This window comes from Carassius auratus, chromosome 7 (assembly GCF_003368295.1).
Source record: "Carassius auratus strain Wakin chromosome 7, ASM336829v1, whole genome shotgun sequence".
Lineage (NCBI taxonomy): Eukaryota > Metazoa > Chordata > Actinopteri > Cypriniformes > Cyprinidae > Carassius > Carassius auratus.
In genome coordinates this window covers 4,033,499-4,060,118 of record NC_039249.1, presented here as the reverse complement: position 1 = coordinate 4,060,118, position 26,620 = coordinate 4,033,499, and the positions used below count along the sequence as shown (strand labels likewise).

Genomic DNA, 26,620 nt, shown 5'->3' with positions numbered 1-26,620 from the left:
TGATGGCACGATAAGATGATGTTAATCAGTTAGTGGGACAATTTGAATCTAATTTCTGTGCCTGACGTTGCTATGTTCCTACAGGACCATTTGTGTTTCCAAGATCTGCGCCTTAAAACTGCGCAAAGCTCCTATATCTCTGGTTTGTGCTGATTGTAAAGATGGTGATTTTTAGTTGCAATACAGCACTATGAAGTCACTTGGCAGGCGGCCCGTTTCCATCATTCTCTCCAGGCTGAGAGCCAAAGGAAACCGTTAGGATTTGAGCAGCAGCTCCCAGACTGTCACCAAACTGAGACGCCCCTCGACTCCACATGCATGCGCAAACACACGCACACACTCATGCACAAACTCCATTTACAGTCAAAACATTATATCTGAGCTTTCCCAGAGGAATTTCTCCAATCCAACTGCCATCCAGTCTTCAGGAATCATTAAGAACGGAAGGCGCTCACAAACATCTGGAGAAATGCACTTAATGAAAAATGTAGGAACTAGGATCAGTCAATGGCACTTGCTAAATATTTTACTTCTAAAATACATTACAGTTCAAAAGTTTGGGGTCAGAATAATTTTATTTTGAATAAATGAATACTTGTATGCATTGAACTGATTAAAAGTGTCATATAAGACTTAAAAAAAAAAAAAAACATTCTTTTACAAATAAAGGCTGCTTTTTATTTCCATTTTCCAAAGAATTCTGGGGGGGGGGGGGGGGGGGTATCACTGTTTCCACAAAAATATTAAGCAGCACAACTGTTTTCAAATTGTATAATAATAATAATAATAGTTTCTTGCAAAGCAAATCGGTATATTAGAATGATTTCTGAAGGATCGTGTGACACTGAAGACTGGAGTACAGTTACATAACAGAAATAAATGACATTTTAAAATATATTAAAATCTAAAACAGTTATTTTAAATTGTAATAAAGTTTCATAATATTACTGTATTTTATTTTATTTTTTCAATAAACGCAGCCTTTGAGAGCACAAGAGACTTCTTTAAAAACATTAAATAAATTCTACTTTTTATGAAGTTTGAGTGAAAAGCCATAATCAAAATTTAAAAAAGTTAATTTGACTGTAAAAATGGAACCAAAATGTTGAAAAATAAAAGAGATTGATCACCTGAAAAGTTAGGTTAGGGTTATTTTTTACAAAGCCAAGTATTGCACTTCTATAGAATAATTTGCAATGCTGAATCAATTACAATAAACCTGTCAATTCTGTTTATATTGACTTCAAATGCACTGATTCAACTGTACTGAATCAAATGACTCAGTGACTCTATGACCACATGCATTCAAATTCAAAAGAGGAAAATGAGTCACGAATTGCTATGTGAGAGAACATCTGAAATACACAAAAGTTTAATGGCAAGAACACTGAACACACAGTTCAATAGTTCCTGAGAGCTTAAGGATTTGAGGTTTGGAAGAAATGACATCTGGGCTAATGACTGTTAAGACCGATCAAGCCACACGTCTTCTTCACTGTATGATCAATCTGGCAGATCAGTGCTTCAGGGTGTTTGTCAGTTGAACCACATTAAACAGCTGAGAACGAGCCGCACCTTGTGTGCTCACACATAAACACACACTGTTTTAAGTCTGGCATGATGTGTGAATGTCAGAAGAACTATGAATCAACAAATAAGACACGACTGCATTTGGAAGATCAGAAAAAAGCAGCTGACTGCAAACGCCACAGACACGACCATCATGTTTTTCAGGAACAGATGCTTTCTATGAACAGAAACTACACATTAGCTGGGAAAAACACTACAGGTTGTCAATAATAATTGCATTCATAGGAAATATCACAAATGAGATATCGGTTGCGGTCTGTTCTGAAACTGAGATATTAGAAATGGCTCAAACTGTGTGACTGATAGCAAACTCTGCAATAAAACGTCCAAAATTTCAACATGAAACTTTTTACACCACAGACTTCCATCAATGTATCTGACAAGCGATGCTGTCCACATTCATTTTATAACACAAACTTCAAACTTAAACAAAAAGTTCAGACTTAAGTGAAGCATAAAAATGTTTGTTAGAAATCATGCATATACAAATTTTTGAATAGCATAGTTTTTTTTCTATTTTATGCCACAAAAAAAAATCTACATATACTGTACAAGTACATGTATGCTGTTAAAAAAAGCTAAAATAAACTAAAAACTCAACTAAAACAGAGATTTTAGGCCATTTTAACATTTGCTAGTGATTTAAAACATAATTTAAATACTACAGTTTATACTATCTAAAGTCATAATGCAACAGCACTGAATGTCAACGTTTCAGATCTTCTTACCTTGATTAAAACTACATCCAGAGTTCTCTCTCCTTTGGCACACAAACTATACCTCCGCTTGTATCTCTCATACATCTTTCCAACACGCTTAAGAAGAAACTGAGACAATGAACAAAGCTTATTTCCCACATGAGGTCCTGACAGGCACAGTCTCCACGGCTCAAGCGTTTGGAAAAATGAGACGCTCCTAATCTTTCACATCTGTGTGAAGGGCCGGCCCCTTTCTCTTGCTCATCCCCCACTCTCTCTCTCTCTCTCTCTCTCTCTCTCTCTCTCTCTCACACACACACACACACACACACACTCTCGCATATGCAAACAGTCTCTTTTCCTCTTTTTTTTTTGCTCTATCCCACCCTGCTGGCTCTTTCTCACACATCTCCACATGGGTCATTCCTGCTATTAAGTATCTTTAATTAGTAAAAGTTGTCTTAACATTGGATCAGATATTATATTAATAATTTTTACACATGCAAAACATCTTATCTGGTTCAAAATGAGATGCACATGAATAAAAAAAAAAGTTCTTTACCATGTAGAAAATGTGTTATCTAAATAAAAACAAAATATAAATTAACTAATAACTCTTCAAAACAACAAAATGACTAATATTTACATAAGAACTACAATGAAAACAGAAAATATATATCAAATACCTTGTTTATAGATTTTTTTTCTATGTGCTCTTAGTGTTTTGTAACATACCTAAACTAACAAAAGCTAGTTCCTTGATTAAATCATCCTCCAGGAAGTGACATCATTTGGAATGGAAAACAACAACACTATTATCTAATCTTTATTAGAAATGCTTTTGAGGAATTCTGTGGTATTAGTTTATTTCCCTCTAAAATATCCCCCAAAAATATCTAAATTAACAAGTTGACATGTTAACTTTAGCTATTTTTTTCCTTCTTAAATGTCTTGGCATTGTCCAAACAATCAAGTTATAATAAAAGCGTCTTATCTTGACCAGAGCATTTTTCTGAGAGACTGATACCCTTTTATAGAAATGCCTCCTTATTAGCATTTTTACAAAGTTTGAAAATCCCTGCAGAACAAGAACACCTCACACAGTCGCTTTCCTTTCGCTGCGTCTCTGTTCTCCTTCCTTCTCTGAGTTAAGTCCCTGCAGGAAAGCCTGTGTGGTGGGATACGCAGATAACAGCCCTGATGCCTTTCTGATGGACACCACCATTGAACCATCGTCAAAGCTTTTCAGTGTTTAGGGCGCCATGTATACACACAATCACAAACACACCCTCTTGCCCAGAGGAAACGAGGCCGAGCAACACCTACTAGTGATTTCTTCCATCTGCTCATGATCTCCAGAGGTTAAATAAGCAGAAACCGAGGCTCTGACTGTTGCCAGGATAGGGCTGGTAAGAATTTGCCGGAAAAGGTCTGCAGCACTTGTGGTTCACATAAAAGGATAACCCCAGCCCCCATTCCCCTAAACGCTTGTAAAGAAGCCCGTGGATGAACAGCTGGCCCAGAGGTCATGACATTAAACTGTCAACGTCCCACAGGAGAGTGGCTGATCTACCCAAACTATGGCTCTAAACACACAGTGCTGTGAAAAATCATTATGTAACTTGTTACATTGTGCCCTACTACGTAAATCAACTGCATTTTGTCAACTGCTTGTTTAAAAACACTATATACACACACACACACGAGTACAGCACTTTAGAGTAAACCAACAAAACTGAAACCAACATTTCTTTTTGTATTGTCTCATGCTCACCAAAGGCTGCTTTTAATTGCCTAAAATACAGTAAAATTTGTAATTTTAGTTTGTATTTTGTGAAAATACTTCATTTTTGTGATTTTTTTTTTTTACATTTATTTAAATTAGAAAATCTTTTGTAACATGCCAAATGCATCCACAGTAAATAACAGCATTCATTCCTTATCAAAAAGAGAAACTTTTGAATGGAAGTGTATCCCTCCTATCTATTCTAGCACTGGCTCCACATGTACAAATATATATTACTGCTGGATATTCAGATGTTTTTAATAATTCTCAGATCTTTTCATAACTAGCAGGCCTAAAGATAAAGAGGACCACATCTGTTATTGGTTATACACGGGCCCGACACCATGGGGACCCGACCGAAATGCTGCTGAGTTACGTTATGTTTTTAGGGGAAATATCACCCCCATTTGGAGCTTGGTGCTCAAAATTATTTACTTCAAAGCAACTGTAAATATTGCCCCCTCACTGAATGTTCAGGATCTTGCTGACAGGGATCATGAAAAAAAAACAACAACAACTATTTTGGTGAAAAAGAGATTTGAAAAACACATTTGTCTTGTAAGGTTTGTAATTATCAACTTTTAAAAAATATATTACATGATCATGATCTGCAAGATCAAAACCATCCATCAGCATAAAACAATGAAGTGACAGAAACAATATTAAATGACTGACAGCTCTAGTTTTTTTTTCAACATAACAATGATAGGATGTCATTCATGTCACAACATACACCCACGGCATATTTCTTAAGTGAAGTGCAGTAAATTAAGTTTATAGTCTCAAAACACTTTATTTTTAGTACTAACCACTGGTGCTTCTTTTTTTTCTGTGATATCAGGCCACATTGTCTTCTGAGAGTCAGTCTGATCCTCCAAACTTGCATCTGACTCTGTGAGAGAACATACGATAACTTTAATCAGTCAGATATAAACAATCAAAAAGGTCAAAAAACTAACAGTGCAAATTTGTTAATGAAAATAAAGAAAAAAAAATATTACTACTAATAACATTATTTTTATTCCACTCAAGAATGGAATATCAAAGTCATTATAGAGTTATGGAGTAAAAAAAAAAAAAAAACAGTACACAGAATCTTGTAGATTACAATTTGCAACTAGACGGATGTACTGTTACTTCCTCTACAGTCAAAAATCTGGGTGTTATATTAGACAACAACTGAAAAACCATATTTCCCATGTTACAAAAACCGCATTCTTCCATCTTAGAAACATTGCCAAGCTACGAAACATGTTATCTGTTTCTAATGTAGAAAAAGCTAGTTCACATATTCATGTCCTCTAGACTGGACTACTGTAACGCTCTTCTAGGTGGTTGTCCTGCATCTTCAATAAACAAGCTACAGGTAGTCAAAAATGCAGCAGCTAGAATCCTTACCAGGTCAAGGAAATGTGATCATATTACCCCAATTTTACAGTCTCTGCACTGGCTACCTATTAAGTTCCGTATCAGTTACAAATTATCATTACTTACCTATAAGGCCCTAAATGGTTTAGCTCCTACGTACCTAACTAGCCTTCTAACACGTTACAATCCATCACGCTCCCTAAGGTCACAAAACGCTGGACTTTTGGTAGTTCCTAGGATAGCAAAGTCCACTAAAGGAGGTAGAGCTTTCTCACATTTGGCTCCCAAACTCTGGAATAGCCTTCCTGATAATGTTCGGGGTTCAGACACACTCTCTCTGTTTAAATCTAGATTAAAAACGCATCTCTTTCGCCAAGCATTCGAATAATGCATCTCTTAAATTGTGACTGCAGTTGCATCTGATCAAATGCGCATTCTTATTCTTTAGCTTGGGTTAAACTAATTAATAAAACTTTGTTGGAACAACAGCTACATTAATTATGTCTCTATTTGTCTCTCTGTTTTGCCAGGATTTACACAAGCTCCAGTCTGGATCCAGAACACCAGAGAAGAGATGATGCTGACCCCTCAGAGGACCTCAGATGATGCTAACCCTGAATCAACAAAGAGAACTAACAAATATTGCTACAAGTGTGATTGCATCATATAATAATTGCTGTTAATAATGTTCATCATCTGGCTGACTATGTCTTGTATAGATTTTTCTGAAGAATCCTGTCATATGCACACAAACTGACAGCATCACTTATAAGCTACTTCTAAATATTGTAGAAACTTAATTTTCTGTACATTTTTTTGTAATGATTTGTTTCGTAAAAAGCGCTATACAAATAAACTTGAATTGAATTGAATTATTTATTAGATGATAAATGAACTAAAAACATGTCCTGTACTGCAAAAGCATCAACCAAACACCATTGTAGTTCAGTTACGTAACTCAGCAAAAAAGATAACAATACTCTTTAAAAACATGGGAGTACCAATGTACTTTTTCAGTCACTGAAAGCGGAAGGTGAAAAAAAATTCAGGAAATGGATGCTGACCTCATCTTGTAACTTCACTTCCCTGGACATCCCAAAATGACATCATCTGTTGCTAAGTTACTTTTTGTTATGTACATAAATCATGATGAATACACCCTGTTCGCTCAGGCGTGTGCGTGTCAGAGACGCACAGGCTACTTTCAATTATTCTGTTGGATCAGAAAGGTATAATTACTTAATTTTGGTCTATGATGGAAGGCGGGTGCTCTTGAAGAGACTTGGAAAGCCTGTTATGCAATCACAGTGTAATATTTGATCAGTGATGAAATTAAACATGAATCTTAGCAAATGATTTTAGTTTTCTCCTTGATTCAGACTTGCAAAATGTAAATTTTTTGAACCAAGAAAACTGTTGGAGTAAATAAATATATGTTTCATCAAATGCATATAATACTATAGTTTTGCTAATATTATCGGCCGATATGAGCCTGTCACCGATATATCGGTATCAGCCAATATGCCGCCGATATTATTATTATTTTTTTTACATAACATATAATGCAGATAAAATGCTTGAAATGGTGTCGTTAACTAGTTTGTCCAGCAGAGTTGGGTTAGGGTTAGAGTTAATTTAATTAATAAACTTAAACTTTACTGTTCAGTGCACTGATATCAGACTCATTTTGGATAATAAAGTTTGTTAAATCATTAAATGCCCTGTCTCCATTTCACATCTCTCTCACTTCATCATAAGTGCTTGATCACCACATTTGAGTAATCATTGAAAAAAATGTTTATGTATATATTTGCTGTTTATGTATATACTGTATTCTATATATATATAGTAGCAGTCAAATGTTTGGACACTCGAATGGGGAAGTGTCCAAACTTTCGACTGGTACTGTACTACACTATACACAAAGAACACTGGCCTTTTTTTTACTCCCTAATATCCGGATAACCCCCCCACCCTCCCCCGGGCTCTAATATCTATAGCATTTACAATTTTTTTTTTTTTACCGGTATTTCATATTATTACAGAATATAATATGAAAAGTGATGTGTACTTTTTTCTCTTATTATCAGGTGCAGCTTTTTTTTTTTTTTTTAGAAAACAGTTAATCAAATATTTTACACAAATTTTTGTATTCGTCAACTCACCCTTCAGTAGGCCGACTTCACCCATTGGTTGTACAGCTTCCTCTGCTGCGGCTTCTGTCTCTTGAGACAAAGGATCTAAGCTTGCTTGGGCTTGCTCAGGACATACAGAAGAAACTATAACGTCTTCTTCAGCAAGAGCATTTGGGGCATGTAAAGCACCATCTACATGGTCAGTGCGGACCAAAACACCTAACAGATCTTCTGCATTGACTGTCAGGCATTCCTCAGAGATTCCAAACTCATTTGACTTGGCTAATATGTCCAAGGGATCCACCAAGACACGCTGATCTCCCGATTCATCTGCGTTTACAATAACTACAGCCGCATCCTCTTCTGAAAGGTCTACTGCTGCTGTGCCCCACATGACCTCACTGTCTGAGGTCATATCCTGTCTGGGATCCTGAGAGGAGTCATCTGGGAGATTCACTTTCTCCATATCTGCGGGAATCGCTGACTCAAGAACTTCCTCCTCTGATGCCTGAGCTTCCCAAACAGGTTGGTTCTTCTGGTTCCCCTGAACCTTCTCCATCCTCTCAAAACTAGAACCTAAAAGAACCGCTAGATCTTCAAAGGTGTCCTCACTAGTTGCTGTGGTAGATCCAGATTCTGGACTAAGCTCAGTTTGTAAGACGCTGGAAGAACTTAGTTTCTGTCCGTCAAACTCACTTTCTTCAATTGAAGGAATTGTCTTTTCTACAGGCAACAGATCTCGATTTACTTCATGCATGTGTAAAATGCTATCATCTTCATCAACCGTAGTCCTTGAGGTTGTATCACTAAGTTCTTCCTTCGGTTGGTTGCCATCTGTTTCAAAGTATGGCATTTCTAGACTTTCCTGAAACTCCTCATCAGTGTCTTCTTGACCACAGGTTCCTGAAGAATCAAGATCTTGCCTACCTTTCACACTACACGTGATCTTCTCACAAATGCCTTCCTCAAGTTGGGTTACCGTGTCATCTGTTTTATCACAAACATCTTCACAAGCATGCACCAAATTTTGTCGCGAGCAATCTAGACGTGTATCTCCATCAGGATTTAGATCCAGTGGCTTCTTGCTTTCTTCTCGAACCTCCTCTGGATCTATGAAATCTCCGCACTCATCCTCTTCTTCATCATCAGTCTCTGCACCCTGAGAACAAGATTCAACATCCGAGCTCTCCGGTGTGTCCAAAGACTGAGTGATTCCCATATCTCCTGCCTCAACAAACGGGCTACGTTCAGATAGCTGCTCCTCCTTCAAAAACTTGTGTCCTTTTTCCTGATTTTCCTCTTCAGGACCCTCAGCAAAAAACAGGGTTTCACAGATTAAGTCATCTGTTTTATCAGCTTCCTCTTTCTGTTGTCCGCAGGAAGAGGTTCTGTTGACTATACTCTCAGAACCGCTCTGCAAACCATCACTACTATCTCCAACATCACTGGTACTAACTATTCCAGTATTTGAATACTTCTCTTGCTCTTTGCAATCAGTCTCACTGTTTTCACAAGCACACGCCCGCTGAACTGCGCTATTACCATTGTGTAGGAGAGCCGGGTCAGTTTCACAGCTGAGCAAGGGACCTCCGTCACCCTCCCTGATTTGAGAAGGATCCAGGCGGTCATTACGTTCTCCTTTGTTTTCCTCTGTGCTAAAATGAGCGAGCTCTCGTTCTCTCGTCTTAAGGGAGTCGAGCGGTGCCTCTTCACAACCACAATCTCTGGTCTCCAGGCCGTCATCACATTCTTGGGCAATGTGTGGAGAGTCTGAGCTCTGCTGAAAGGCAACTCCTCCCTGAACATGAACACAGAACAACAGCTTAGAGTTGTCTCCCCTTCAAGCAATTCTCTAACTCTACAGTTATGTCAATGCAATGAATAGCAGATCTACAGCTGTTATGGTGGAGGTTGAAATATGAGGGATATTTCTTGGCAAACAAGTTCCCTTCTGTTGACTGCATAATAGTATGTATTCATTTAGCAGACATTTCTAAAATCCAGAATGACTTGGAAAGAGAAGACAACAAAGTGATTCATCCTAAAGTGGCTGTAACATGAGATGAAAAGTACAATGTCTTAAGCTGTTTAGAGAAATAAATATATATATATATATATATATATATATATATATATATATATATATATATATATATATATACACGCACAAACATATACACATATACATGTAGTATATGTATATAAATAAAACTAAATATTTTATGTGTACTGTATATGTATGTGTGTGAGTGTGTGTATAAAACTAAATATTTCAGAATGTTAAATATTTATAAATATTTTAGTATGATAAATATATTTAAAAAATCACATTATTATGATATGATATTACATACACTACCATTCAATAGTAATTAGTAAGTACAACATTTAAAAGAAATTAATATGTTTATTCAGCAAGGCAGCATCAAAAGTTACAGTAAAGATGCTTATGATGTTACAAGAGTGTGAATTTCTGTTTTCATCAAAGAATAATGACAAAAATACATTTTGGTGATCCCTAAAATATGAAGCAGAAAATATGCTATTTAATATTTGAAAGCATGATGATAAGAATAATTTCTTAAGAATAAGAAATATTTCGGTTGCACTTTATTTTACAGTACGTGTACTGACATGTACTTATAGTGTACTTACAGTGTATTTATCTAAGAAAGTTCTGGTAATACAAGGTAACTACATGGGGTAGGGTTAGGTTTAGGGGTAGGTTCAGGGTTAGTACCTAGTTATTACATAGTTATTGTAATTACTATAATAAGTACATAGTATGTACATGAGGAACAGGACTGTAAAATAAAGTGCTACCAATGTTTCATAAGAGTACTATTAGGATATTAGAATGATTTCTAAAGGATCATGTGATTTGACACTAAAAACTGTCTGCTGAATAAACTGAAAAAAAAAACATTATTTCTTATCAGAATTGCAGCCTATTTGCAAACTGAAAATTGGCACATTATCACCATTATTCTCTCATAGGTTGCATCTATTGAAATGAAATGTGTGTGTGTGTGTGTATATTCTATATATATATATTATTTTTATTAAAAAAAAGGACAATGAGCAAGAGACACAGTTAAACAGGTAACAAAAAAGGGATGTTTTCTCCACATTTAGACAAACACACCTGACTCGCCTTCTCTTGACAATGGCTAAGGATAAGTCTGTACAGTTCCAGGATGTCGACCTGTAGGTTGGGTGTTGCGCCGCCCGGCTGGGTGCCCACAGATAGGGTGTAGGTGTTCAGAGAGGGGTGGTGCCGCACCACACGACTGCCCGAGGAGGAGAGCTGTCTGAGCGTCTCAACGTCAATGTCTGTGTGTAAACTCTCCCTAAATCAAAACAAGCCATCCGATGAACAGGATATGCTCAAACTGATCCAGCTTTAAACAAAACAACACCCTGCTGTCAACAAGACACTCAATTAACTGTAATTAAAGCTCTTATGGATGTACTGATTTATATGTTCAAGAGGCAGTGGAGAATGATCCAAATGTACGAATGGAATTATAATGCAGCTCAATGCATATTTTCTACCCTTTTACAAAGTCGAGAGTGTTAATAATCAGAGGTAATGGTTCGAATCTGGGCCTAGAGAATAGACTAATACTGGGTGGAGTGATTGTCATCAAAGGAAAGCAACTGTCACTGCTGTCTGAAGCAGCATGCAGCAGATGAAAGAATAATACACAAATAGATCGCTTTAATGTCTGAGCAATGAGATTAAACAGAGCTAATGGAGACTTCCTGCTTCTCAGATGTTTCTTGTGTGGAAAACACACACTAATAATGTTTCTCAATTCGATTTTAAGATGATTTTGAAAGTCTCGAACAAAACAATGGTGGCCAAAATTATTAGAACACTAGTATTTTGACAGTTAAGTCAGTTATTTCTTTCTTTTGCTGTAGTGTGTCAGTGGAAAATATCAGTTTACATTTCATTTGCCATTAATTGTGATAATCCAGTGAGATCTTTGTTTGCACAACAGCCAGTGCTGCACACAGAGATCTGATCTGATCATCATCAGTCTGTCTGGAATGACATGACAAAACAGAAAAGAACAAACGGAGACAGACTCGATCCAGAAGAACTGTGACAACGTCTCCAAAATGCTTCAAGAGATCTGTGTTGATGTGAATAAGAGTCTGTGTATGAAAGCGCATCACTCACCGGCTGAAGAGCTCCAGCAGAGCCGTATGTCCTCGACTCTGGGCGATGACTACTGGTGTGGAGCCCTGTTTATTACACAAGCTGAGGGCCTCTCGGGCCCCTGGCTGCTTGAGGAGAAATCTGGCCACTTTGAGGAGACCGCGGCGGGCTGCGAAGTGAAGGAGGGTCTCTTGAGGTTCCAGGCCTGAAAGAGAGAAATGAGATTGTTCAATCAGAGTATTTAGCAATTTACTGCATCATTGCTGAACAAAAGTATCAATGATAAAATATTTTTTTTTTTTTTTTTTTATAAAATAATAAAATAAACTTACTGACCCAACACCTACAACCGGCAGTGTGTATGTACAGTATGTGTGTATGAATATTTTTCTCAATATGTCCTTTTATTTGGACATTGCATAACAAAATATCACACCAGGTTAGATTCGTTTTTTTTTTTTTTTTAAAGAGCACAAGCACATTTTTCTAACATAATTCAACACACAAGTTTGAACCAGAACCAGACCAGAAATAATGTAAATAAAATAAATATTTGAAAAGACTGGCCTCTTGTAATTAACGTCACACTATAACTGACCTGTCAGCCGTCACATGACCATTATGAACTCAAAGGAACTGCTCTGATTACTTGGAACCTGATCTGCAATGTCATTTAAGGATGTTTATTTGGCTGCAGACACGAGCTCTGGAATATCATCCAGTACATTCTATAATGATTCCCAAAAAAAGAATGAAAAAAAAGAGAAAAAGCAGTCACAGGCCAAGAATATTATTAGCTCTCTAAAATCTAGCAGTTCATATTTTTACATTATAATACATAAGATATTAAATTAAATGTGGCTGTAAATTATATCATTATTATTATTTTATTATTCATTTTGTAGAGAATGTTGAAATAAATAAATAAAAGCACGATCCTGATGACATAATGTTATAACGCCCCCTAAAGGATCTACCACAGCATAACTACCCTTAATAAATATGCCAGTTTATATAAAGTCCTATTGAACAATGCAAAAAGATATAAAACATCTCATCATTGTGTCAAACAGATATTTTAATAAAGTAGATGTACTTAAATTCTGAAATCAAATGGACCACATTAAAGAGCAACTACAGGAGAACAGGCGGGTGTTGCACATGATGCAACAGACGATTACTACAACAACCCTATTTGAACCCACAACCTTTTGATTTCCAGCCCAGATCTAAGCTCTAGCTTCCACCGAGCTACACTCACGTGTGCTATTCCCCAGCAGGCTCCAGCCAGGGGGTAGTGTGATATGTTTGAGGGCCAGGGACAGGCTCTGGTCCAGCTTTTCGCGCTCCTGCAGCGGGATCTGATGTTCATCTAGTAGCAGAGCCTCCTCCAGCAGATTTGTCTGCCCCACTGCGCTCACCAGGAACTGGGCCATGTCGAAGGCCAGGTCCTGCACGAAGTGTAGGTGCTCAGTAGCCAGAGTACGAATGTTACCATCTGGTCCTGCTGAGCACAGGGTGACCAGCACCGACTCACAGCAGTTATGAGCTGCACAGAGAAGAAAAGACAATGACAGCAGTCAAACACATTCAAAACGGTAAATAATGCTGATGACTTATATCACAAGGAAATGGGGGGGGGGGGTGCTTTGCTATAAAATTACAAAATATAAATATTCAATGAAAAAAAAATACACAATTTAATAATTTAATTAAAATAACATGGGGGGGGGGGTACATGATATGATGTAACTTATATTTCCAAAAGAAATATTTGGGCAATGTCTCATTAACACACTTTACAGCAGAGAGATGCAAGAACAGGAAATGCTTAAGTTTTAGAAATACTTGAATGAAACAGAATGTTAATTAAGAAATAATGTAAACTTTAATACAAAAAGTGATTAAATATCGCAACGTTACTGGTTGTTGTAATTTTTCCCTATACATTTAAAAATAAAATAATGATTTTTTTTTTTTTTCGTCGAGTGGATTATCGTGATGTTTTTAATCAGCCGTTTTGACACTGATTCTGACGGCACCCATTCACTGCAGCCATTCACCATTGGTGAGCAAGTGGTGTAATGCAACATTTCTGATGAAGAAACAAACTCATCTACATTTTGGATGGCTTCAGAGTGAGTAAAACCGCAGAAAATGTTCGTTCTTTTGTGAACGACTCCTGGTATAATTAAGTAAAAGTTCCATTTTCAATGCAAAAGTCATTTATAAACAAAAAAAACTAGTTTCACAAGTGCCAAACGTGGTCTCTCCCTATAATCTCCCTCCATCAGAGGATCATCCCCTTCACTGACTGCTGAGGCATTACACCTGACACTGAACATAATGACTGAAACACAAGACTAAAGCATTGCTGCGATCCACGTCATTCATTCATGCTGACTGAACATCTCCATTGAGAGCGGGTTCGCTTCAGTGACCAAACAGCCCTAAATAAACACTCATATCATATCACTCCAACAATAAGATCAGAAAAGACTTATGCATATAGATATGCCTAAAAACAAGCCACAGAAATAGCAGATCAATTTCTCCATTGAACTCTCTTTATGGGACTGAGCTACACCGTGTTTATTCTGACTCAATCCAGCTGAGTCCTTAATAGGATCAACAAGCAAACAGATTTTGTTGACAGGAACAAGGGCTGCCATCTCTGTTAGGCTGAAGACAAATACTGTCCACAATGTGGTCTTGCATGAGGGTTTATTCATATAACATGATCTCTGATAGAAACCTATAGCTTAAAACACAGGTTATGTATTTACATGAGCTAAATGAGTAAATTGTACAGAGCGCTCATTTTTCTCTGTCAAAAGTCATTTCTTAAAAAAAAGGACAGAGGGCAGCATGTTCACCCAATTCATCTTCCCCCAACTGAGTAAACAAAAAAAGTCCCTAAATACACAGTCAGAAGAACATGTTAAACATTCGTCACAGTGAACAACCACATTCCTCAAATTCGATATTTCTGAAGTTAATGTGAAACTTAATTTCTCAATCCATATGAAATGTGGTGAGTGTCATTTTTCAATGCGGAAACACTTTATCTTGTCCCTGTTCTAGCAGAGAAAACTAGAAGTAATTTATAGCTTATAATCTTTTTTTTTTTTTTGTAAAGTGTTTTTAAAATATTGACCCATCACCCGTACTGCAAGTAGAGATGCACAATATAACATGTCAATTATGGGCCGATGTCTGCTTTTTTTAACAGTATCAGCTGATATTGGATATTTAAAATATTTTATTTTAAGCTCATTCATTTATCCCTAAATTAAAATGATAGCCAAAATAGGGTATTTTAAAGATTTGTTTTTTACTTTTTATAGCACTTCGATATTAAACCACAAACCTCTTGAAGAGCAATTTCACTTTAAAAATGCATGTTGGCGTGTCGTGCAACATGCAAGTATTACATCCAAGTTTTTTTTATATATGTGCTTAATATTTAATAATAATAAAAAAAACTAGTATAGATTTAGGCCTAAAATAGCACAATTTATTAGAGATCATCTAAAAAACACACACACACACACACACACACTTATCATAATTTCAATACTCATGCATCCCCAGTAATAACTTTGTCTCAGTCCATATGCAGTTTCTTTTTCTTTATAGTGCTAGTGACAACTAGAGCACCAAATTTTAGAGCAATCTTTAGCCTTTATAGAACAAACATTCCCATACTTTTTTGTGAGCCCTTTCGACTTAAAATATGTTAAGCATTACCTGAGATTTTAAGTTCAATAATTCGACAACACATTTGCATTTCAGTGGTTCTCTGATGCTGATCAATGTGTTTGAAATGCAGTGAAAAAAAATTATAGGATATCTTTTTTTACCCCGACAGTTCCCTCATGAGGTTGAGAGGTCATGGTTAGGATGCAGGTGGTTATAACGTCACAGATCTAAGGGCCCAGTAATGCACTCACCTGGACACACAGCCTGAAGGGTGGCATGGTTGACCTTCAGTGTGCTGGTGAGATGTCTCTGAGCAGAGCCAGTGAACAACAGGAAGAACTGCACCTCCCCCTGTTCTCCTTCACCGAGCGCCTCATCACACAGCTGAACTGTTAGCACACACTTGCCCTGACACAGGAAAGAGAGAATTGTGAGAAACAAAATTGTGTTTCTGAATAAGAATTGAATGTATTATTATTGGGCGAAAGCACAAACAAAATGGTCCAAGCTTCCACCTGTTGAATGCAATGTTCATATTCTATATTTTCAGCAAACTTGACCATTAATCCACGGTTTGAAAACACATGAATCATTTCTACATGATTTATTACACAGAGGCACTTGATGAATGTGAAAGGTTAACAAAAAGTATACTTTCTCTGCTTTTAAATGGAACCTTTCTTATATTTTAAACCCAAGAACTCGAACACAAAGAGTCAAACGCAATGAACGATAACTTTGTGGTTACAACAGGATATCACACTCGTGTTGGTCTGCACAGATTAGCACAGATATCAGTGAGAATTTAACAGCATACACCCTGATGTTCTACATGAGAAGCTCCCCTCCTCCTGTCACACTTTCACAAATTAACTCAGAAAAAAAAAAAAAACTATATATAAATAATAGTCAAACAACATGTTCACAGTTTTGCTCAGTGGCCAGTGGAACCACTGCAAAAGCCTTTATGAATTTATACTGTGACTTATAAACAGTAGTGCATTCTTAAAATAAAGGTTCTAATTAGAATCTAAATGTATTTCTTATTTAAATAGTACAATGGAATTATGAAAAAAGAAAAAAATTAAATTGGAAAAATGAAAAAGGATCACAGTTTCTACAAAAAATATTAGGCAGCTCAGCGATTTTCAACCCTGATAATAATTTAATACATGTTTCTTGCGCATGCAAACCATCATATTAGAACGATTTAGAAGACTGAGAGTTATGATAGCTTCGCATCACAGAAATAAATTCCATCTTAAAATATATTTAAATGGAAAACAGTTGTTTTAAATTGTAATAATATTAATAATAATAATAATATTACTGTTTTTACTGTATTTTTGGTCACATGAATACAGCCCTGGTTAGCATAAGAGACTTCTTTCAAAGATTAAATCTAAGGATAAAACACAAAAAATGCCACAAAAGTGCCATTGGGATTTAATGGTGACTTAGAAGAAATACTGTAAAAAGCACCACTGTAACACTTTTTCATGGTTAAACAATGCAGAAACGACTGTGCCGATCTTAACAGCTTTTTTACCTTCTTTGCTGACCTTACAGTGCTAGAAAGAACCACTGGTTCATGGCAAAGTCCTTTAATAGAGTAACAGAAAGGATATTTGAGTTTCGGTGGAGGTTGTCCTATATGGTGCAATTGACAATCAGATAAAATGTAAGAAATCCGAGCTGCATACTGACACCTGAAATAATTTCAGGAGAAGAAAGATGTCTATGGGAATAAAAACACAATAAGGGGTGTCACACATACATCTGTGCTCAAAACCATCCTAATCCGTCCTCTATCACTATCACCATTGTATCCATTCATCTCAGTCCTTTGGATAATCTAATATCGTTTCAGCGGTTAATTACAGAAATTTACACAAAGATAAGTGTCTTTGAACCCTCGTCAGATTTCAAAGCAGTGGAGGGAAAATCCCTTCTCTTTGTTGACTGTACGCCGTACATCAGATGGGCTTCTTGTGATAGTAACACAATACCGGTCATACATCCTTCCCACTGCTTGACTCAATTTCTGTTCTTGTAAGGCGCTGACAGTCATATTCCCCTTCGGGATTTAGATTAGCCATATTCCCTAGGAAGCATTCAATCAGGGGTCCCCGTTACCAACTGGCAAAGCCAAATGGTTTTTAACTGTGTTCTGCTCATATTATTGCAGAAAATGTATGTGTTAAAATACTTTCTTCTAGTTCAGCTTTATGTGCAGAGACAACTATAAGTAAGACACCTGTTAATTGATCTGTTTGCTCTATTTGTTTAAGCATCTTGATTTCTTACATTGTATCTGTCAATCGTACCATAAGGCATCCTTGCTGTCTATGGAGGGTTTGAGAGCTCTCAGATTTCATCAAAATATCTTAATTTGTTTTCCAAAAATGAACATACTTCTTACAGGTTTGGTACAACATGAGGGTGAGTAATGACAGAATTTTCAATTTGGTTTAACTAACCCTTTAAACACACACAATTCTGTCTAGTTATAATACTACTACTACTACTACTACTACTAATAATAATAATAATAATAATGCATCTGCATCCATAAAAGATTTGACTGAGCAAATAAAGAGAAATGCAAAATAAGCATTGAGGATACTTACATATAATGGGGCTTGACAAGGACTAAGTTTCATGACTCTGGACACTGAGAAGACAAAAAAAAAACAGTATGTCAATGCAAATCAGATCAACTAGATTACTGATGCTGCTTTCAGCCCAATTATAAAAGGTTTATAACTCGATATGTTTGAGCATGAAAATAGCCTCAGCAACTGTTGAACCAATTCAAATTAGCACATCTACTGACAATATAACTGCTGTTTGATAAACAGCACTTCAGGCCTAAAAGATATTCATGAGTGTGACTCACACCTTCAGTCTCAGTGAGTGCATGACACACTAAAACACACTGTTAATTCACAGGCCTGTAATTAGCAGAAAAGTAATGCATTTAAATGTATCAAGCTCATGCGTAAATCTTAAGAAACATGATAAAATTATGTCCTGGTCATATTTTACTCCAAAAAATAAGAGAGACAGGACAAAACTATAATGAATCATTTTGAATTACAAAAACATCCTGATGCATTACGTTAATCATAAGTTAGTATGGAAGTGTCCTTAATTTACATGAAAATAAAGTCACAATAAATTAAACTGAACCTTGGTCCTAAAAGTTTGGGCTTAATTTTCTTCATATAGAATGTCTTTTTAAGCAGCTTCATATAGACTAAACAAATTCTTTCATTATCATACAGTCTAACATGCAATCCATCGGCCGTTCATTCCTTCATTGGTTAAAAATCTTGCCAACAAACATACACTCGTTTTCATCCTTCTCTTCACTCTATGAGGCAGAGGTCTCTAAACTCATCCTTTCCAGTCATCCTACTACTTGTCCACTTGATCCTATTCCAACTCATTTCCTTCAAGCCATTTCTCACAAATGCACTCACATCGTTAATTCATCCCTTCATACTGGTGTTTTTCCCTCAACGTTTAAACAGGCACTTATAACCCCACTTTTTAAGAAACCCACTCTTAACCCAACTCTTTTAGAGAACTACAGAACTTCCCTTGTACCTTTCATTGCTAAAGCACTTGAATGGGTTGTGTTCAACCAAGTCTCTGCCTTTCTCATACAGAACAACCTCTTGGACAGCAAGCAATCTGGCTTCAGAAGTAGATATTTGACAAAGACAGCCTTGCTCGCAGTTGTTGAAGGCTTCCAAATCTTCTGTACTTATTTCGCTGGTTCTGTATGCTGCTTTTGATATGGTGAACCACCAGATTCTCCTGTCAATCCTATTGGAAAATGGCATCTCAGGAACCGCATGCCAGTGGTTTGAGTCTTACCTCTCAGACAGCTACTGGGGTGCCTCAGGGCTCAGTTCTTGGACCACTTCTCTTCTCTGTCGTCATGGTATCACTAGGTTCTGTCATTCAGAAACATGGCTTTTCACATCACTGCTATGCTGATGACACTTGCCTCTAACCCTCATTCCATCCTGATGATCCAACGATAGCTGCTCGCATCTTAGCATATCTTACAGACACAGGCCTGTTTATATATATATATATATATATATATAGCTGCCTGTACTGTGCTAGGCTAACCAAGACTTGTGATTTGCACTTATATATTGTTGCTCTTTTGTTAGTTTTGACTGCTTTTATTGTCCTCATTTGTAAGTAACTTTGGATAAAAGTGTCTGCTAAATGACTCACTGTAAATGTAAAACAGTGCTGCTATATTTAAGGTGAAAGGATAAAAAGAGACAGCTAATAATATCCATCCTAATCATATTCTCCTGCACTCGATCTACCTTCCCTTTCCACACAATCTTCACATTTTACCTTTAATACCTGCTTTTGCAATGTAAATTACTTTGTTTTCAACATACTTCTCTTGTTTTCGTAGAGAAAGCATATCAGCACTTTACTTGAGAGGCATAATTGTGTAACTATAAGTTTGGTTTTCCAAAAATAAACCTTTACAACATCTTGCACATGTGTTTAGTTTTTGTAATCATAAATCTAACACATTTTTGTAAGGTTTATCCTAAAAACAAGAAAAAATAATAATTTGCCAATGCACAAGAAATTTAATTTAGGACCACATTTCTTAGTTTTGCTTCTAAACTAAATGCATCTTGCTTTAAGTCTAAGTAGATATTTTACTTAAAATCAAGACAATGGGTGTCACTAACCATACATATTTATGAAAATATTAACTTCATGCATGGTAAAATACACCATTCTTATCTATACAGAATGAGAGCGAAACACCTGGCTGAGCCTGAATGCAGTAATGACCATTGACTGCCTTTAAGTTGTCTAACATTTCAATTCAATTCACCTGCTGTAAGATGATATATACACAAGTTTATACTGTAAAAACTTGGTGATGCATGAGTTCATCTACATCAAAGGAGAAACATGGCTTCCCACCTTGAGGTGTGGCTTTTCTAGGTTCCTTTCATAATGTTCTACTGGACAAAGCAGAACATTAATTCTTAATTATTTTCAACATTGATAATAATGAGAAAAGTTTCTTTAGTAGCAAATCAGCATATTAGAATGGTTTCTGAAGGATCATGTGACACTTGAGACTGGAGTAATGCTTTGCATCGTAGGAATAAACTATATTTTAAAATAGAAAATAATTAAAATTGTAATTCAAAACAAAAAGATTGGCGTTAAATCTCATGCTTGAGCACTAGAGAATTACAAAAAAAATCTACCAGCATGTTTGACCCTCAAGCAAGGCATCCATCGCATGATGATCAATGGGGACCCTGCAATTAATGTCTTTAAGGCCTTTTTGAATTACATGCATCTGGGAAATTACAAATTATAATAATTCAATCTGACCTAATAATCAGGGCAGCTTATCTGAATTAGGAGATAATTATTATGTGTCAAGTCTCTGAATGGAAGCCCAAGAGGATTATGAGGGCTTTGGCTTAGGTAAACCTCAGTGATCAGCATAGTGCAATTTCCTATGGACTTTTGCCTGGCAGCACAGTCAATGTTTTAAACACGCAATGGCATGTGCTAGCCTTAATAGGGAAGAAATAATCAGCGCTGCATTAGTGCCTCAGGTGTGAAGATTTAATAAGTGGAAGTCTAAAATATTGCTCAAGTAGCAGCTGCTATTGTTTTGGTTTTTAATCTTTTTTGCCCCCAAGCAATATAACAAACCCTATATTAAAATCTATTTCCATATTAAACATCCCAATCAATATAGGGCTATACAAGATATGAATGAGTTTGTTTTCATCAGAGCAAATTTTGAAAAATTTTGCATTGCATCACATCCAAACAGCTGATAAAAACATTACAGCAATCCACACGACTCCAGTCCATCCACTGACATCTTGAAGTGAAAAGCTGTGTGTTTGTAAGAAACAAATCCTTTATAAAAGGTGTTTTAAGCATCCATAAGCAGAACAAGTCCACCGCTTGGTCCTCAGCTTTTTTTGTTTCAAACTGTTTTGGACTGTTGATTTGCTTGTAGATGGTGCATATTTCTATCCTGATTCTGAAAATAGTACGTTTTCACAGGAAAAAAAACTATATAGAGATAGACTTGTGGATCGAAGCAATGGTTTAAAATAAAAACATCATAATGATCAAATTGTTTCTTACAAGCACACAGCTTTTGGTTTCACAAGATGTCTTGTGGATTATTGTGATGTTCCATTGGTGAGCAAGTGCAAAATTTTTCAAAATCTGTTCTAGTGAAGTAAGTAATTCTTCTAAGTTGGCCATACCACAAATAGCCACATAAACAGGTTTAGATTATGGGTAGGGCAGTATTTTGTGGGTTTCAGGCATTATTCAGAATTGCTAAGGAAGCACTGAAACATACAGCATATGACCAAATTCAATGCAGTCGCTTGCCGAATGTGTGAGCAAAAACGTGACTGTACTATATTGAAAATTGCACAGCATCAGATAAATACCACTGTTTTTGTTGTGGTGTGACGTTGTTCAAACACATGGAACAGCAACACTCAATAGTGACATCTGATACTGGTTTCCCTCGCTGACACCTGATCATGACAATACTGAGCCTACTTCATTTTTACATGTGAGAAAAGACTCCGCTAGATAACCCTGCATAAACACTTTGGTTACAGCTAAGCTGGAAGGCACTAAGAAGAAATAAAAACAGAAATTGTAGTCCATTGACATGAGTATCAAGATTTGTTATGAATAACATTAAGTGCAATATAATGTCAACAATTAACCTGAATTATTAAAAATTCAGTTTTATAAATTGTCCTTCTGGGTGTGGAAACTGAGTGTTATTAAATGTCATTTGAGACACGAAGCTTGTTTTATTACGCTGACCTGAAAAGACCACACCTTCTGATCAATGCACCTTTTGAAGTGGTTCCTGATCTACTGCAGTTCAAAAGCTGTGGTGAATTCGTAACGGTTTGAATGTAGTTCTCCAGAGAGTCACATTGCAACGCTTGAGTGAGTGACTATATTTGTGTGTGAGTTTGTTTTTGGGGGAGGGTCACAGCTGAAACGGTGTAGAGGTGGAGCTTGATGTTTAACTACTTGGTTTGTTTGAATTTCCATAGCAACAATGACTGACACTTCTAAGCATGAGGGCCACTGTTCTATCCAAGACCATGAGATAAACGTTACATCTGGAAAACCGCAGCATATTTATCAACATACCCATTAATAATCAGAATTCGCTTTATTTGCCAGGTGTGCACAAACACGGAAATCATCTGTTTAATCAAGATCTTTACCTGCCAAGACAAGCAGCACTTTTATTCCTCAAACACTTCTATTCAAATGTTTCTATTTTTTATAGAAATGTAATTCGTAAATATCTTAAAATCGGGTTGGACACTTAAGAAGACTGGAGTAATGATGCAGAACATGTAGCTTTGCATCACATGAATGAATTGCATAAAATAAAATAAAAATAATAATAAAAAAAAATTCTGTATATATATAAATTTATATTATATATAAATTTTTTATTATTTTTATTTTATTTTATGCAATTCATTCATGTGATGCAAAGCTACATGTTCTGCATCATTACTCCAGTCGTCTTAAGTGTCCAACCCGATTTTAAGATATTTACGAATTTTTTATCAAATAAATGCAGCCTTCACCTTTAAAAATAAAGGTTCCAAAAGGGAGTTTTTGCAGGGATGCCATAAAAAAAACTATGCATGTACAAACTTTATTGTCAGACAAAGTTTGAAAAATTATCTTGCATCACAGCATGTTTTTTCACAATTTCTACCACGCAGATCACCAGATTTTACAATCTCACATAACAAAATAAAAGATTTCACAATAGACAGAGAGAAAGAAATATATGATTCCTGGAATTTTGATGCCTTATTCTATTCTAGGCCAGCCTGAAGCACTGTGTCTTTTAGTCTCATTTGATAAAATCTTGGGACTTGGGCACTGATAAGAGGATAAATGTACAATTCATTATTCAGCACATGATTCAACTCAGAAACAATACTATAGCCTGCCTTATCAGACAACACATATACCTTTTAGAGGCTGCCCTCAATCTTTGAGCAAATCTTTATTTGTTTTTAACCTAACAGACAAGCTCATGGTCCCAGACATGAAGAACAGTATTTTCAGCACCCAAAAGAACCTTTCAGCAAACAGTTCCTAGAACCATGTTCTTTCTTAGTGTGAAGAACATTGTAAAAATCTAAAGACCCCCTGTCCACTACAAAGAACCTTTTGTGCAAAGGAAAGCTTTCACAAATATTTTAAAAGATTCTTCACAGGAACATAGAATCCAATAAAGATACTTAAATGGGTCATGTGACATTGTTAAAAAAAAAATAATAATATTGGTGTATTTGGTGTAATGCAATGTGTTTATGTGGTTTAAGTTTCAATAAACACATTATTTTCCACATACTGTACATTATCGTTTCTCCTCTAAGCGCTGCCTTTCTGAAATGCGGCGACTTTTACAAAGCTCATCGTTCTGAAAAGCGAGGTGCGCTCTGATTGGCCAGCTATCCAGTGCACTGTGATTGGCCGAATGCCTCAAGTGTGCGACGGAAATGTTACACACCTCACCATACTGGGATGACGTCACCCGGCACGACCGGACAAAAACAATAAAACTCATTACAAACGAATCATTTGTTTGCATCCAGTGGGAACATAATTACGGATTATAATGACTTACACTGACTTTTTACATGTTGCAAATGCGTATTGCGCCGCATAAACATAAAACGATGTCAGCATTTGTGATAAGACAAAATGACAAACAACAACTGCTACTCTACACTGCTCACCATCAGTGGCAAATTCTAAAATATGAAAACGTACTTACAGACTGTGAGTCAGCTTTATTTGTCAGTACACCGGCATTGTAGGGTACTCTCCCTGGAAACAGACCTTGCCCTCCGTAAAAATGCGCTGCATAAGATCTGAATATTTGGGTTGAACTGTTCTGGAACAGTGCTGTAAATAAACTTAACCACTTATTTCCAGTTGTGTCTTCTTTTAGAAGGCCGAAACAAAGATAGCTTCACTTTCACAACAAAAACACACAGTGTCTACACAACATGATGTCACAACAGCCAGAATAAAAGTTACACCTTTCTTTGTGTGAACATTTGGGTGGTGTTATGCAAATCTTCCAACATGAACGTGACGTAGACGTGTAGGCGTGTTAAAATGAGGCGTTTTAGGAGGATGTAGATTAATCTTAACTTTTATAAAGAATATCTCTTCGGTTTTTAGACTTTACTCTTTGCAACTTTAGGGGTCTTATCTATTCACCAACAGCTAGTAACACTCCAAAGAGAAAGGAAAACGTGAAATCACATCATATGACCACTTGACCAGAAAGACATCGAAAAAATCATACCGACCCCAAACATTTGGACAGTAATGAATAATGTTCCATCTTGTGGTTCACTCTTGACAGCTTTACAGCTGGTACAGCTTTGCACTTCATGTGACATATGACTCTATGATGTAACTTTAAACTTGAAACACATTTAAACTACTCAAACGCACCTTTAAAAGATACTCCAAATTAACAGTCTGCTGCCAATCAAATCGCTAAATTTGCACCACAGGTTTTTTTTTTTACACATAAATTTCACATGCATTTCTCCTCACATTTTAACAAACTCCTCAGACGACATCTTACCTCAGATCTCAAGTACTCCAAGCGGAGTCCAACAGAGCTCATAGATCCATTATTTCAGCATATTACGTCACTCAAATGAACCAAAAAGCACACCTGAATCTTCATGCATCTCCAGAGCATGACAGGTCAGGTCACAGCGTTGATTACTGCCAGCTAAATGCGGCTTTGTGTTTGGCAGCAGATAAGAGCTGTGTGATGTCATTGGTGGGGGAGGACGAGGAGGCTGTGGCTCAGGTATCTGTTTCCATGAGCACTTGAGTAACAGAGGCCTGATGCCTGTCTAGTTAATGTTCTCCTACCTGATGCTCTCAAAACCTGCTGTTTTTTGCTGTTTGGTCCTGCTGTTTTACTCCCTCAGGGAACGGTAACCTATTTATGTGTCAACATTTACCTGTATTGCCTTACTAACATCACATTTTAATAACTGAAGGAGGAAACCCTGGCAAGAAACACTAAAAACAACACACATAATTAATCAATAATAGAAATCGATTGGTCAGTCCACCAGAGATTGAGAAACTAAGCTTCAAGGAAGAGTTTTCGCATTAGTGGTTTGACTTTCAATTAAAGCAATTCATTTTCATTTGAAATCGCAATACATGAGCCAAGTAAATAAATAAATAAACAAAGAAACTTCCATCTAGATGTAAGCCTATGTTTCATATATAGCTCGGTTAAGATGCATAATAAGATGCAAATAAGAATAAAACGCAAAAGAAAACCTGATTAAACTTTTTACAAGAATACATGTGAATTATGAAGACAGTGGCTGAAGTCACTGATAATGAATGTAAATGAACTTAATAACTTGAAATTTACAGCTTAGATATAACAGCTTTAAAAAACTATTGGTATTTTATTGTGGATTTAAAAATCTCCTCAGTTTTAGGTCCTTAAAGATAAAAGTACGAATTAAATACAAAGAAAAAAAATATTTTGAAAAATCATCAATCTGCAATTTTTATATATATATGTTTTGTATGAGCACTCACTGATTAAAACGCTAGGCTTTGTGCACCTGCTGACTTGACTTTTGAGTCAAATTCAATTTCCTTATTAAAAAACTGATAAGCCGCCTGACAGTAAACATGGGGAAATATAAAACCTGTTTTGATGTTTGCCTTGTTAAAAGCACGTCCATAATAATACATGTCGGATGAATCCAGAAAGTATAACTAAACAAAAGCCTTTATATTTCTCCAAGTATGCATGAAATAAACCTCTTACCTCCTAAAAAAAATAAGTCTACCTCTGTATCTTGTCTTTAGGACGCATCAGGATGCAAATAAACTGGAAACAGGTCCGATGAAATCCACGTTTCATGATCCTTTCTGAGGAAGCATATTAACCTGTGAACTTCAACCAGTGGGAGTCAAACGCAAATGACCAAAAAAAAAAAAACCGGTGGCCCAGACAACCGAATCCACCATCGAGACGCATTGAAATCTTAGGTCGTTT

At 36.4% G+C, this 26,620-nt stretch overlaps 1 protein-coding gene across 6 annotated transcripts in view; it reads right to left on the bottom strand.

The window, feature by feature from the left end:
- Window positions 1-26,535, bottom strand: part of LOC113105564 (A-kinase anchor protein 13-like) — a 62,102-nt gene extending 35,567 nt beyond the window's left edge. For 3 of the 6 annotated variants that reach the window (XM_026266700.1, XM_026266703.1, XM_026266706.1), the window contains exons 1-8: window positions 26,390-26,535; window positions 18,078-18,121; window positions 15,699-15,855; window positions 13,007-13,294; window positions 11,767-11,950; window positions 10,723-10,927; window positions 7,608-9,375; window positions 4,884-4,966 (exon numbers count right to left, since the gene is read on the bottom strand). In XM_026266700.1, the coding sequence (XP_026122485.1) occupies window positions 4,884-4,966; window positions 7,608-9,375; window positions 10,723-10,927; window positions 11,767-11,950; window positions 13,007-13,294; window positions 15,699-15,855; window positions 18,078-18,110 (2,718 nt within the window). In that variant the 5' untranslated portion in view covers window positions 18,111-18,121; window positions 26,390-26,535. Of the gene's footprint in view, window positions 1-4,883; window positions 4,967-7,607; window positions 9,376-10,722; window positions 10,928-11,766; window positions 11,951-13,006; window positions 13,295-15,698; window positions 15,856-18,077; window positions 18,122-25,162; window positions 25,319-26,389 lie in introns of those variants that run through there. The other 3 variants (XM_026266705.1, XM_026266701.1, XM_026266702.1) reach the window with 3 other exon arrangements.
- Window positions 26,536-26,620: the final 85 nt, after the last annotated feature.